The sequence below is a fragment of the Microcebus murinus genome, chromosome 10 (assembly GCF_040939455.1).
Source record: "Microcebus murinus isolate Inina chromosome 10, M.murinus_Inina_mat1.0, whole genome shotgun sequence".
NCBI lineage: Eukaryota > Metazoa > Chordata > Mammalia > Primates > Cheirogaleidae > Microcebus > Microcebus murinus.
The window spans coordinates 14,269,403-14,284,353 of NC_134113.1; the positions used below are offsets into that span (position 1 = coordinate 14,269,403).

The 14,951-nt window shown below is 51.8% G+C and overlaps 2 protein-coding genes across 6 annotated transcripts in view; one reads left to right on the top strand and one right to left on the bottom strand.

Annotated features, from left to right (window-relative positions):
• Positions 1 to 14,951, top strand: part of SYN3 (synapsin III) — a 440,909-nt gene that overhangs the window by 165,356 nt on the left and 260,602 nt on the right. The window lies entirely within an intron of this gene.
• The window catches only part of TIMP3 (TIMP metallopeptidase inhibitor 3), a 55,526-nt gene that overhangs the window by 13,233 nt on the left and 27,342 nt on the right, over positions 1 to 14,951 (bottom strand). The window contains exon 2 of the mRNA XM_012772797.2: positions 460 to 542. Coding sequence (XP_012628251.1) covers positions 460 to 542 — 83 coding nt within the window. The remainder of the gene's footprint in view (positions 1 to 459; positions 543 to 14,951) is intronic.

Below are 14,951 nucleotides of genomic sequence, written 5' to 3' on the forward strand. Positions count from 1 at the left end.
TGCAGTAACCTCAATGACTGCATGAGACCTGGAGGCACCATTGAATCTCAGGAAGTCAGAGCTCGGAAGAGCCCATAGAGGCGATCTAGCTAGTCCCATCCTCATTTTACTATTGGGAAGACCAGAGCCCAGAGAGGGGCAGTGACTCGACCAAGGTCTCCAGGTTACCAGGTAACCAGGCCATGTGCCGTTTGCTTCCAGAGCTCAGCCTCCTAACAAGCGCCTCTGCGTGACTCCACCTGCGCTGGCTCCGGGGCAGAGTAGCCCATGCCCCTCCCCGCCATCCCTTTCTGCTGCCTCGCAGCTCCCTCTGCAGCAGGCAGAAGGGCTGGGGCTGGCTGGGCTTAGGCTCTGAGCAGACACACAGCCCCGTTCCAACCTACTTTGCCTCCCTTGGCCAGGACTCTTCTGGCAAAAACCCAGAAACCCTCCTGGAGCCAGGCCGGGGATGTCACTCACCTTCATCTGCTTGATGGTGTAGACCAGCGTGCCAAAGGGCCCCTCCTTCACCAGCTTCTTCCCCACCACCTTGGCCCGGATCACTGCAGAGAGAGCAAGACAGAGACGGGGAGGAGGTTACGAAGGCCTGAGCCACGTGGAGAGCAGCACCTCTGGGTGGGCATGCTAGCCCCCATGGTGCCTGGGATTGCCCTCTTCCCTTGGAGCCAACTTGAATAGATGCCTGTTTTGTAAGAGTGGGAATTCTAGAGACTCTGGGGCGAGAGAGAGCTTGGGGGATAAAGAGCAGCAGCCATCATTCAAGTTAATTACCCCAAAGATTATTACAATAAAAACAGTTCCCATTCATTGCACACCTGCTATGTGCCATAGTACATTTCACTTGTTTACTCCTCTCAACTGCCTTCCAAGGGCAGTATGAGCACCCACATTATATAGATAAGGAAACTGACCAAGAAGTGACACCACTTCCTCTTTCTGAGCCTCAATTTTCTCATCTGTAAAGAGGGTGTAGCTCTACCTACATCAGGGAATTGGAATGAGGATTGAACAAAAGATCTTAAGGAATTTCCCACTACAACATCTGGCAGAAAGGAGTTGCTCGGTAAATATCAGCAGCCCCTGAGTATGAAGACAATCAGACCCAGCGAGTCGAGGGCTGAAAGAGAGGCATTTACTACACACGGCGGAGAAGAGAGTTCACGTTGAGATTCTAAGAGGCTGTCTTCTCTTTCTATTTAATGTGAAGAAGCAGCACCCAAAAGCTGTCTTCAAGTATGTGTCAAACTGGCACATGGAGGAGCAGATGGGAAGGTCTTGAAAACAAAACTGGAAATCGCAGAGAGTAACATTCATTGGCTCAGCCAAAGAAAAAGTCATCTGATGACAAGAACTAGCAACAATAGGCAGGGGCAGACAGCGTCTCCGCCAAGGGGGGCAGGACGTCCCGTGCTAGGGCTTGACGGGAACGGAATGGGTCCTGCTTGTGCAAGCTGAGCTCTTCCACCTCTGAGATCCTGTCACGCTCCTGTCTCAAGTTTCAAGTAGCCCAAAAAGGAGTAGATGCTCAGTAAATGCTTGTTAAACAGAATATCCTTCACACACACACACACACACACACACACACACACACACATATATATTCTGGTAGCTCCATTGTCCTCCCCCATCGTGGATGCCCCACTATGTTTACCAATTCTTTGACTCGAATCTCTTTTAAAAAAACCTTTACAGAGATTCAATTCCCCATTTCCCCATCCCTGCTGGCGTCTGTCCCGCTTCTCCCTACGTGGGCTTGGATCCTGCCCCTCTAGCCAGACGTGAAGTTGGGACTCCGATGGATCAATGGCCCCTTCAGACCCTCCCTGCCCGGGATGGCAAAACTCGGAGTCCACACTGGCAGCGTTGCACTTTAGCTGAGGCAGCTCAAGTTGGGAGGAGGCGGGTGGCTGTTTCCAAGTCTGCCGTACAAAATGGGAGGTTGGCACGCCCCCAGGCCACTGTCCCTCGAGACTCTGCGTGCACCCCTGTGCCCCACCGTGCAGCAGTCCTCGCTGCAAGCCACCCTCCCGCAGGCCCTGGGGGCGACTTCCTCCGCGTTAACTCCCGCAGGCAGGTGGCAGCAGCCCAGCTGCTGGGCAGAGGCACGTCCGCCAGGACGGTGCTATCGATTCTTCCTGAATTGATTTGGCCCCATCTTCCCTGCGTCATTAACGCAGAAAGTAAACTAGGGAGAGAGTCTTGGCCTTGGGAGGGGCGGGGAAGGCAAAAGGGATTCCTTTAAATAGCAATATCCTGGCTCAAAAATGGCTTGACTTGATTTAGACATAAGATGTCATAAGCAGACCTTCCCCCTAAAGCTGCCCCTTCTGGAAGCTTCTGAAAATACAGCCAGCCAACTCCTTCCCTACCCTGAAATGGCCTGAGCTTGGAACCTCTTCCTCTGGGGATAGATTAGTGAAAAGAGTAAGTTTTTGTAGTCAGAAAGCTACATTGGAGTTTGAGTCTCACCGTTACTGTGTGGTCTCACCCCAGGGCTCTTTCTTCCTAAATCCCCCTGGCTTTCTTAGCTCCATGCCGCTCACACAGCTTATATGTGATGCACTTCTTACTAGTGAAGCAGCAACAGGGCATAGCATTGAAGACACTGACTGCCTGGGTTCAAATCCCAGTGCTGGAGCTGTATGACTTTAGGGAAGTTACTCAACCTCTCTGTGCCTCAGTTTCCTATTCTATAAAGTAGGAATGATGATAGCAGCGCCTCATAAAGTTGCCATGAGGGTTAAGCACAAGCACTGAGAACACTGTGTGGTCCATCCAAAACCCCATGTGCTTGCTACCCTGTTGTTAGACTGCCACCACGACCCTGACTTCTGCTGATATTCGTGCATCTTGGGGCATCTACCATGCACTGAAAATGAAGGCCCGGGAGCTGTCCCTAGGATGAGAAGAAAGGCACGCTCATCAAAATATTCTGTCCTTGCACAAGTTCAGGGAGCGGTGGGGAGCCCAAATGGAGTGGTCAGAACAAGGGTAGGAGGTGATGTAGCGGCCAGGGTGCCTACTCTGTCACAGGTACCTGCCCCATCCCACCGCCCACCTGTGACCCCAGAGTGGCCCGCCAGGAGCAGCCAGATAAAGTCGTGGTCCAGAGAGACTGAGGCAGAGATGGCCCGGTGGAGAGGCCACGCCAGTGTTTTCCTTACAGAAAGAAAAGAAAACATCACTAAACTGAGCTAAAATTAAATAACATTCTGCCCTCCCTCTGAAATAGATTCACAAAGTCCTTCCAAAGTAAAATCGCCGGCCAGCCCCAAATCGGCCTGTTTGGTTTGCGAATTAATACGTCTTTATTTGCTCCAGCCCCTCCTCTGTGATTTAGAAGTGCGCTGTTCTGTACCTTCCCGCCTGGCAGGGAGGGCTCTCCCGAGGCTTTCGCCGGCCCGGGGCCGCGGGGAGCAAGGGAGGTGGGGGCGGCCGTGGTGCTCCAACAACAACAGAACACGGTTTCCAAACTGGGAGCTGGCAGCACGTCTGGCCGTCCCCTCCACCTTGCCGAGGCGGCTGGAAGCCAGCTCTGCCGACGGGCCGGGCTGGACACAGGTTTTCTTTATTCCCGCCCGTCCCGGAGCGTGGCCTCCACACCGTCTACCCAGTGTCCCCTGGCAGCTAAACCAACCCGGGCGTGAACTAGGTTGGTGTCTGGAACATTGGGTTGGGTGCTGGGGGGGGGGTGACAACAAGAAATAGGAGTCCTGTTTCCTGCTTCCACACATTGCAGCCTAGCAGGGAGACGGGGTTTGGAAGTTCACGGCCAGAGGACTGATCTCCGAGGTACAGGAGCAGCTCAGCCTGCACCTCGGCCTCCGGGCCTCTCTCGCCCCTCTGCGGTCTCTTTCGCTCTTGGGAAGGGAACGTGGGCTTCCTGGGTAGGGAGGTCAACAGCGGAAACAAGGAAGGGATTAAGAAATAAATAATATTTTAACTTAAAAGTATCTAAGAAGAAACTAACCAGGATGCGTGTGCTTATATAATCGGCACACAGATCTACAAATATACACGGGGCTCTCTTAACTATATTACATACCTGAGGACCCAGGCCTAAAGGTCTACCTTTTCTTCCTTTGGGTATTTGTTTAGGCAGAGGGCTAGTGAGAGCTCACACAAACAAAGCCAACAGGCCCATCCTTTCCAGAACTGTAACTGTGCTGCCCCCTCGCCTCCACCTCTAGCGGTCTGGACCACAGCAGCACAAATGTTGAACAAAGAACATTTCCAACAGCCAACAGGACTCGGTTCCAGTGCAGCTTACTGGGGTGTCTCTAGAAACTGCACATCTGCCGCTCATCAGCGTATTCAGAGTGGGACGCCAAGACAGCCGTGAGCTGGCCCTGCCTCTCTCCCTCTCCTTCCATCCCCCATCCAACCTTCATCAGCCAAATCCAGATCTTTCTACCCTGACCCGATGGTGGGCTGGAAGGCTGGAGCAACAATGCTCTAGTATGGCTGGTTTGGGGATTAGGGATCCCTTAACTAGTTACTGGGCACTAACTTACTCTCCAGGTTCTGCCCATCTCGGCACCCGGGCAAGAGCGGTGAAATCGTCTGCATGGTGTAGGAGCTGACTCAGCTACCCAGCGAGCCAGACACGCCGCCGCTGCCGCCATGCACACGCACGAACCCTCCCCCACTCCTGTCTCTCTAGACGCCCTGTGCACTGATTTTACTGGTTTAGGGGATGGTGTTTAGGACAGCGAGGACAAGTAAGGCACACCTGACCAGCAGGTATACTGAATTTCTCCCAAAGCAGAAGTCACTGTGAGTGTCAACCCCAGGGAAAGGGCTGTTTGGACAGGACCCCGGCAGGCAGGATCTAGGTGGATGGAAAAGCCTGGACTGTGGGCTCACCTGTCTTCTTGGGGCTGGACTTGGAGGAAAAGAGGGATCTAGAAGGGTTAGAATGATGCCCACCCCCTGGACGCACACCAAAAGGAGGAGAGAGAGGGGTCCCTGCAACCCAGCTTGTCTGACAGCCACTTCATCCCTACAGGTGACAAAGAGAGGAAAGCAAGGCTGCCTAAAATCTTCCCACAGGAGAGCAGACTGCCTAAAATCCTTTACGTGGGCTTCGTACTGATTGCAAAACAGTTCATGACTTTACCGAGCTTCCCCTGCCCACTGTCAGCCCCGTGAGGATCAGGGGAGGATGGATCAGGGGAGGACGGATCAAGGGAGGACCTCCAATAAGCTCCCAACAGCCCCACCGCCCCTTACCCACTGTGCTGCCCTTCCCGATCACCCCCACGTGGCCGCCAATTAGCAATAAGAATCCACAAGCGATCACCAGCAGCCACGTAACAGCACATCAGCTGCCCGGTATGTTGCGCTCCCCAGCAAGGCTTCCATGGAAGGAAAAAAGAATAACTTAGAAGCCACAAAACCACGGGATCCTTAAGGTTTCTCCCCCCTCTGGGGGCCTGAGGTTAATTAGACTCATTAATTAAAGGAGACAATGTCTCCGTAAAAAGGCACTTATAACCCTGAAGCTAACCAGATGATACACTGTTACATTGCTGGGGGCGGTTACTGGTAGACTCTTAAATTTACTAATCAGAGGACAATAGCAAGGGGACCCAAAAAGATTCTCGTGATTCGGCATTTCCTTGTCCCCAAAGGATCTTTGTCACTTTCCTATAAGTGACCCTTTTCAAGTTCCTCCTCAAATACCTGCTGCCTCTTTGGGGGCCCTTGGATGCTGGCCACCCTGGAGGAAAGGACCTTAGGAGTTAGGTGGAGGACAGAAGCCTGCCTGGACTGGGTTCCTCTGGTGCCCAGAATATCCGTTGCCATAACCCTAAACCCCCAAAATCCCTCCATAAAGACTCAGAAGCTGAAAAGCCAGACCAAGAAAACCCAGATTGTGTGGGTCTGGATAAAGCCACTGCCCCATCCCAGTGTAATGCTGGGCAAGTCACATCCCACCCCAGTGGCTGTTTTAGGGGACAACTACCAACCTTGAAGGGGTCCTGCAATGACCTCAGCCCTTCCCCCACTCCACCAAAGCAGCTCTGGTCAAGGTCACCCACGACCTTCTCGATGCTAGTGGGTGCCCAGTCCTCCTGCAGTTTCCATCCAGCCGTGGGCTCGCACACCATCAGTGCAACTGACACCTGCCACGTTTTTGCAACCTGCTACCTGGAACTCCCGTGACCTTTAACTCATGACCTAAGAGTCTACATTTAGTCTGCATTCACTCCTGCACGTCTAACATAAGACATCTCAAGTTCAACCCATCCAGCCGTGATAACCTATGGCCTTCTCCATCTGGGGAACTGCAACTTGCCCCACACCGGCACCCCAGCACCCTAGCACCCCAAACGCACCCTCAGGACCTCTATCCCGGCAGTTCCCTGGACTGGAACACTCTTTCTTCACTGGACACTCCTCCGTTTGTTGCAAACATCAGCTGGTCGGGAGCCTTTCCTGATCCCGGCACATCCCTCCCCACCCTGCCAGCCCTCAACCCCTCGCTGGCCTCGATCTGACACTGGCCAGCACCTGACATGTCACATGTTCACTTGCTTCTTGATCATCTCTCCCCACTGCAATGTAAGCCTCACGAGGGCAGGCTCTCTGTTTTACCAAGTGCTATAGCCTGAGTAAGCAGGACAGTGCTGACTGCATGAAGCTATACGTGATTCCATGTATCACGTGCCACACACATGGAAGGTGATTAAAAAATAGATAAATAAGGCCGGGCGCTGTGGCTCACGCCTGTAATCCTAGCTCTTGGGAGGCCGAGGCGGGCGGATTGCTCAAGGTCAGGAGTTCAAAACCAGCCTGAGCAAGAGCGAGACCCTGTCTCTACTATAAATAGAAAGAAATTAATTGGCCAACTGATATATATATAAAAAATTAGCCGGGCATGGTGGCACATGCCTGTAGTCCCAGCTACTCGGGAGGCTGAGGCAGAAGGATCACTCAAGCCCAGGAGTTTGAGGTTGCTGTGAGCTAGGCTGACGCCACGGCACTCACTCTAGCCTGGACAACAAAGTGAGACTCTGTCTCAAAAAAAAAAAAAAAAAAAAAAAAATAGATAAATAACTCTCCTGTGCAAACTCTGGCAGACGACCAAGTCTTTCTGAGCCTTATGCTATCGAAAGGGGATAATAGCAATTCTCAGTTCATAGGGCCAGATAAACATCTGTCCAACAATCATTAATTGAGTATTGTGCTAGGCTTAGGGAGACATGGAGATAAATGAGGCCCCCAGGAACTCAGAGACCAGAGGTAAGAGAGACAGGCACAGGCTGTGACATCAAAATACGGCACAGCGTTATGGGCAAAAGTAAAGAGCCAGTATGGCACGAAAAGGAGGTGAAGTCTGTCTCTGGGGAGGGACATCAGAGAGCCCCCTGGAGGTGGCATCGGATCTGGGCCTTAGCCCGTCCTGCAGGAGGGGCCCAGTTTGCTGCATCTGCACCCAGAGGAAGCACACGTCGTCGGGACCAGGTCTGGGTGGGGAGGTGAGGCGAGCAGCTGGAAAGGAGGCAACAGCACAGCCGGCTCGGGGCCAGGCCAGAGCCGACTTCCCGCTCTTGCACCAGGAAGATGACCCCAGAGACTAGGGGGGTGGGGGGCAGCGGGCAGCTGAGTGAGGAGGGGCTCTCCACAGAGAAGTCCCACAAACAGGCTCTTCCTGCATCCTTCCCTCGTCCCGCAGGGCCCTTCTCTCTTGTCAGTTTCAAAGGCCCTTTTTGTTGATGTCAAAGCCAAGGCCAGCCCGTTAAAATGCATTCCCAATCAAGATAAGGAGTCTCCAGTTCAAAGCCTGTCCTGACTAACTCTTTCCGTTAAGTAAAAATATTAATCTTGGTTTTATTTAAGCAGGTTTTTTGGCAAGAAATGAACGCCCGCGGCTAAAAATAAACCCAAATACACACACACTCAAAAAATCTGGAAAGCTGCAAATCATTTCAACCCAAGTTTCCATCTCAGGGAAAGCTATTAAAACCGGAGGATATTAAAACCTCCCTGCCCAGAGACTCCTGTGTCTCAGTGGCTGCCTTGTGCTCTGCGGTCCCCCGGGCAAGCCCGTCCGGGATGCTCTGTCCTGGGCCTCCCGGGAAGGGGCTGGGGGCGGTGCAGGCCCCTGGCTCTCCCCACCTTGTAAGCACGCTGGCTTTCTGCCCGAGCAGTCCAGGAAGCGCTCAGGGCCCCGCTGACGTCTGTTGTATATGAAATGAAGGGGCCAGAGAGGGGAGGAAGGGAACACAGGCCCAGAAAGGTCAAGTTGCCTGGAACTTTGCGATTACCCAAAAGGAACACAAAACAAAATCTGCATCCTACTCCTGCTTTCATGTTTTATGTGATGACCTCAATTTCATATATTAAAAGATGAAATGTAAGAGTCGCCACCTGGGCATAGACTTGGGATTAATGCATGTCATTTCGAATCTAGCTGCTGTTCAAGCCAGCCACTCTCAGTTTCTTCCTGGGGCCACCAACAATTTGGGAGAAAGAGATGCATCATTTGGCTCAGGACAGGGCAGAAGTCCCAGGGCTGGCTGGTTCCTGGGTTCGGGACTGACTCACCTGCAGAGTGAGGACCTTGTACCTTAGCAGGGGGATGGTGCTTCTGGTCTGGATTTTTAAGGGTCTGGTAAGGTGACTGCCCCAAAGTGGTCACCAAGCATTACTAGAATCACTGAGGCTTTTAACCCAGAAAGGCTGTCAGGTGGGGAATGCCAACGCCCCAGAGGACAGACAGTGGGAAACATGGTCCTTCTCCCATGAGCCCCCCACATTCTCCCAGGAACAAATGGGATCCACAACCCCCACTCCCAGCCCCGCCGAAGCCTCCCTTGGGTGCACAGCAGCTACAGGATTATTCTGCGTGGCTCAGCGACATACATGTGGCTCTCTAGGGTTGGAGAGCCTTACCACTCAAGTCTTACCACTCCAAAGCTCCCGGCTCCCCAGCCAGTGTCCCCCCACTATACTGGCCTGTCCTGGCTATCATACCTCTTGCCTACCTGGGAATCCCTTCCTCCCTGTGCATCTGCCTACATGTGGGTCTTCCCACAAGACCCACCCAGCTGAAATGCCACCTCCTCCAAGAAGCCTTCTGCCCACCCCTGGCCAAGCTAATCTGCCTCTCTTCTGCTTGGCTTCCCTCTCTTTCCTCCAGCACATGTTCTTCTTGAGCGATCGGTTCCTTGGGTGCTCACTAGCATCACTAATTACCAGATGGCGGGGACTGCATCTGGGCCTGCAGCACCTGGCTTAGAGCCTAGAATGTGGGGTTCCCAAAACTGTTCGTTGAATGAATGAATGAGGCTGGGGGAGGGAGTCAAAGAGAATACGATAAAGGAAGACAAGGACGGTTTCCTGTTTACCCTCTTGGAGTGGAGGGTCAGGAGCCCTAGTTCCCAAGGGTTGCCCAGAAAAGGAAGAGGCAAGTAAAAATGGGATCTGAGAGCCCAGAGAGGGACCCTGTTCCCCACTACTAAGGATTCATACCCAAAGAGGGATGAGTCGCAGGGTCCTGTTACAGGATACCCCAGTTAACCTGATGTCTCTGTGGAAGGACATTAACCCAGACTCAGCCAACCCAAGGCTCAGCATCCTAAAGGAAGTCAGAGGTGACAACAAAATCAGCCCCAGGGAGTCCTCGCCTAGGGCTCTCCTTCCTAGACCTGCTGACCCCTCTGCAGGTCCCCTGCAGTCACCCTTGGGCAATATGACAGGCAGGGCAGGCTGCCGCTTCAGGCCATCCCGTCCCCATCCTGTGCCCCTCTCTGCCATGATATTTGTCATTTGCTTGTTTTGTTTTGCTGCTGCTGTTTTTGTTGTTCTTCTATCAAGTGTACTTGAAATTAATTTATTCACTCATTCACTATTTATTCAGAAGTATTTGAGGAACTATGTGACTTAGACCCTGTGCCATGTCTTGGGGATTCAGCAGGTAGACACAGTTCGTAACCCTGAGAACCTTATTTCAGTCTTAAGAGTAAGAAGACAGGCAGTGACAGGGAGAGCCAGGAGCATGCCGCAGACACCCTAGCCAGGCCAGAGGTGCTGGAGGGAGACCTCCTGCCCGAGCTGGGGTCTGAGAGGTCATCTGAGTCAGACATGAGAAAGCAAGGGGACCTCTGGTAGAGGAAGGAGCAGAGACAAAGGCCTGGAGGCTGGGCAGTCCAGCCCGTTAGAGTGACAGAAAACAGAGCTGCAACAAGGGCAGGGGAGGGTGAACCCTGGGACGGAGGCCGGGATGCCTGGCAATGTGGGTCGGGTCTTGCTCCAGCATGGGCCAGTGACATTTCTCAGGTGGGGTTCTCCTCGAGGCCAGTGATGACGACACATCACTTTGTCCCTGCCCTCAGCCCTTAGTAAAGCTTATTCCTAAGTGGGTACCAAACCAGTTTACTGACAGGAGCCCCCAAAACCTCGAGGAACCCTTAGAAACAAGCCCCAGTCTCACCTGCCCCACTTTGCCTCAGAAGTGCAAATCGTCCCGTTCTGGTTCTCATCCCATTTCTGATGTTCAAAGTTAAGATGGAATGCACCCCTGTCTCCCCCGTACCCATCCTCCTCTCGAACCCGTTACCCTCTTGGAGCAGCTTTGCCTTGGTGTTCGGCCGGCCACCTGCGCTGTGCTCTGGCGGGACACAGAGTCTAGGACGCACGCCGGCCTCTCCGAAGCCCAAGCCCACTCGGGGGTCACATGCACTCGACAAGCGGGGCTCAGACCACCCCCCAGCCCCTGCGAGGGCTCCAGCGCCTCCCCGGGGGCCATGGGAAACTTTACCCCACACAGTGGCCACCAGAACAGCAGTGTGGTCTTCAAGCGCAGCCCCTTTGAAGCGGTGCCCGGAAGAATGCCGTGCCCTCGGTCCGTTCTCAGAACTCCCGGCTTTCAGGTCGGGTCATTTGTGAAATCAGAACAGCTGGCAACGTCTCAGGAGCTGTCTGCAGCATTTTATTTTTCTCCTAATCGGGATTCTGTGTGCGGGGAGAGCCAAGCGACTGGGGGATAGGTGTAGGCGCGGGGCCACCGTTAAGACTCCTTCGTGCACCAGACCTGCGGAGGCCACCTTTGCAGACCAGCAGCAAATCTGTCCCCAGAATGCTCTGGGAAAAGGCAGAGACTCTGTTGTGTTTTGAACAAGCAGCAGTGTCTGCTGTGTCTCTGGAGTCTACACGAGACAGATGCCAAGGACACCCCGGTATGCCTGGATCTTACCCTTTGGGTGGCTTTTAAAATAGTCTAGGCTTCTCTCACCTTTAACTTCCATGCGCTTCATCCAGGAAGGCTGTGGACACCCCATGGACATAGCTCAGAGGGTCCCATTAAAAGCAGGTGTTTCCTGCCCGGGCTTACTCATGACCCTCACCAGCAGCTCACAAGCACAGTACCCAGGCAATGGACACTCGGGGAGAAGCAGGTCTGAGAAAAACAAGCCCAAACTATAGGTCTTCAAGCCCTAAGACAGTTATCAGAAATGGCTAACACTGAGGGCATGGAGGAGCGATAAGAGCCAAGTCCTTTTAAGGACACCCCTATTTTAAATAAATAAATAGGTAAAGAATGCTCACTGCTGCCCTCTTTGGTGAAAGTGAGTAATGGCAGGACGATAAAGCCACCCCCTGTTATTTCTGAACAACCCACCCTGGTCTGGCAGTGTGATGGGATGATGGTGTCATTGATGTAGGAAAAAAAGACCACCTGCCCAGTGAACACCTTCTCTATGCAATCCACGATGCCTGGACCTCTTGTTCATTCAGTAAATACTTCTCGAGTGCCTACCATGTGCCAGGCACCGTGTTGGGCAGCAGATACACAACTGCGTACAAGACAGACACACTTGACAAATATAGCATAGCTAAACCTTAAAACTAACTTGCAAAATCTGTAGCATTATTTTCACTGGGTATAGAAAGAAAAGAAGACTGAGGATAGTTAAGAAGCTTGTCTGAGGTCACGCAGCTAGGAATTAAATCCAATATGCCTGGCAGTGAAGCTTGCCCTCTTTCTACTATTCAGCATCTGGCAAATCTGCCCACAAGTCAAACACAACACTGAAAACACGGAGAAAGGGAAAATGCCCCAGGCTGAATTATCGGAGAAGGACTTGTATGAGGCGTAGGTGGTGAGAATGTTAAGGTGGGTTTAACTCCTCACAACTCTTGTAATGCCTAAGAATCTCATCCAGTGATGAAGGCTGGATTCATATCTCTCTTTACAGGCCGGCTGGGCCTGGCGGGCTACAGGTTGAGGGTACCTTGACATGGGGGAAAAGAGCAGGGAGAGAGAAGTCCAGTAATCCATCTGAAGCTCAATGGTTTGAGGACAGGGAGCACAGGCCTTAGGACCAAAAAGACTGGCAAGGGGGAAAAAAGTATACTTTTCTGGACATCTGTTCTGCAGCCCTGGTCTAACTCTGCTCAGCTGCAAGGCCTCAGGGCCTTTGCACATGCTCCATGGGACCCTCTTCAGCTCCCCTTTACCTAGCAACTACCATTTATTCTTCACATTTCAACTAAAAAGACACTTCCTCAGATGAAGCCTTCCCTAACTACTCCTCATCAGACTCACATAGGACTCAGACTCCTGATACACACACACACACACACACACACACACACACACACACACACACATACACACACATACATATATGCCCCAGCTTATATGTTTGTGCATTAATTTAAATAAGGTCTCATCCTCTCCCCCCGACCTCGCATATGCACTTACTAAGTTATGCCAGGATTATGTTTTGCTTTGCTCACCCTTGTATTCCCAACATCTCACACAGTGTGTGGAACACAATAGGTGCTCAATAAATGATTGCTGGGGGAAATAATGTATCTTTTCCATCTTGGCACCTATTGATTGCTTCCTGAGAGGAGTCCATCACTCCCCCTTCCAATACTGTGAGGCTCTTTCACTCGCCTTATCTAGTTGCAACTTTCCAAGGCCAATTCCACTGCTATGCACTGACCTTGAAGAGAGTGTAGGGTTCTGATTACAGAAAGAAAAGAGGAGGATGGTCTGGGCAGTGGACATGGCATGAGCAAGGGCACAAAAGCCAGACTGAGCCTGGCAGGTCACGTGACTGAAGACTGTGCAGACCCTGGCTAGAGAGAAGAACCCAGGCAAATGTCCAGTTCCCTGGGTGACAGATATGAGCTTGAATGGAGGACTTAGGACTGTCACACAGACTGGGTCTGTTTGTGGATCCAGTGGTTACTGGACCTCGGGCAGATCCCTCTGCAGCTGCTGGGATGGCACCTATACCAGACTGGAGTCGTGTTTTCTGGTTTATGGGCCACCCAGACTGCACCTCTCCCCAGAGTTTGGCCACACTCTTTGAAGGAAGGCTCTCATGGTAAACTGCACATGCCTGGCCACAGCCCTGCTGCTGGACACTGGGAGCCGTCCAGGCCAAGTGCCACACCACAAAGCATCCACAAAGCACACACAGCACAAGCCACCTCCCCTGCACATCTGAAGGCTGGCAGGGTTTTGCATAAGTGACCAGTGACCGCATGTGACCCAAAGTAACCAGTGACTGCATGTGACCCAAAGCCTCTGACTCGGCCTGCCCATGGGAGGCTCCTATGAAAAGGTAGCTCAGCTAGTCCCTGAAGTACTCCCCAAACCACTGCTTCCAGATGCTCCCAGCTGGAATAAATGGAGCAAACTGGGATACGTTCTCCATGATATGCCAGTGCTCTCAGAGAACAAGCAATGTGAGGATCAGGGATGAGCACATTTGGACAAAAACACTGACACAAGAAGCAAGAGATCAAGAATCCTGGTGCCACCAATCATAATACTATCACACCATTGTTAATAATAAGTGCCATCATCTCTTGAGCACTCATATGCATGATCAGTGCTAAATGCTTCCCACAGATTATCCCCTCTCAGTCTCAGGAAGGCCCTGTAAAGTTAGTGCTACCATTAGCCCCAGCCTGTAGAAACTGAGGCGTGTAGAGCCTAGGTGATACTCCTGAGACCATCTAACGAGGCAGTGGTGGACCCAGCACGCCCATCGGGCAGCCTGACCCTGGGGCCCCTGTGTTTTGTCGCTGGGCCATACCTGCTTTCCAGAAGCAGATGTTGAACTACGGCGCAGTGGGTTTCTGGATCTCATGCAGATCCCATGTACATTTCACAGCCCACAGACTCTAGGTTGGGTCAGACCTTCCGGGTCATTCCATATAACCTCCTCTGAACATCTTCTTCCTCCCAGCCCAGGGTTAATCTGTGCAGTGTGCAGACATCTGTGACCTAAGTCAGACTGTTCCATGTCAAGCCAATTTCTGTAGGAAAATTCTCCTTTGTACTGCCTCCCAGCTCTCTGGCCTTCTCCCAACTGGTGGACATCTTGGGCTTACACAAAACAAGATATTTGAAGAGCATCGTCATTTCCTAGATTTGGATGGTCCCTCCCTACCTATGACATGGTTCCAAGTCCCCCCACCTTCCCAGGATCACTCTCTAATGGCTTTGGCAGGGGACGAATGCAAATTTCCCAGGGTCCCCAGTCGCTATACAAAGTTGAGATTTCACCTTCCCCACTTGAGATCTTCGGACTGGTGGAGGACAACTTAAGACTTCACTGTCATGCATTAAAAACTTCTAGTGTTAAAAATTTATTAAGAGAGTAGATCTCATGTTAAGTGTTATCATAATAAAATAAAATTAAAAAAAATAAACCCCTAGTGTTTCCAACACAAACTCTGTCTCCCACCTTTGAAGTGACTTAATAAATAACTCTACCTACTCTACTAAATAACTATGCTCATTTGAGTGTGAAAGTACAGGACTTTAAAAAAAAATGTCTTATTACATAGAAAGTTTTGAGTAGCAAGAAGAGCCCTGAGCCAGGAGTGGGAAGCTAGATTATCTTTCTGGTTTTTCCATTCCTTTGCTACGTGAGTTTGACAAGTCACTTCCTTCTTGGAGCCCTCATTTTTTATTC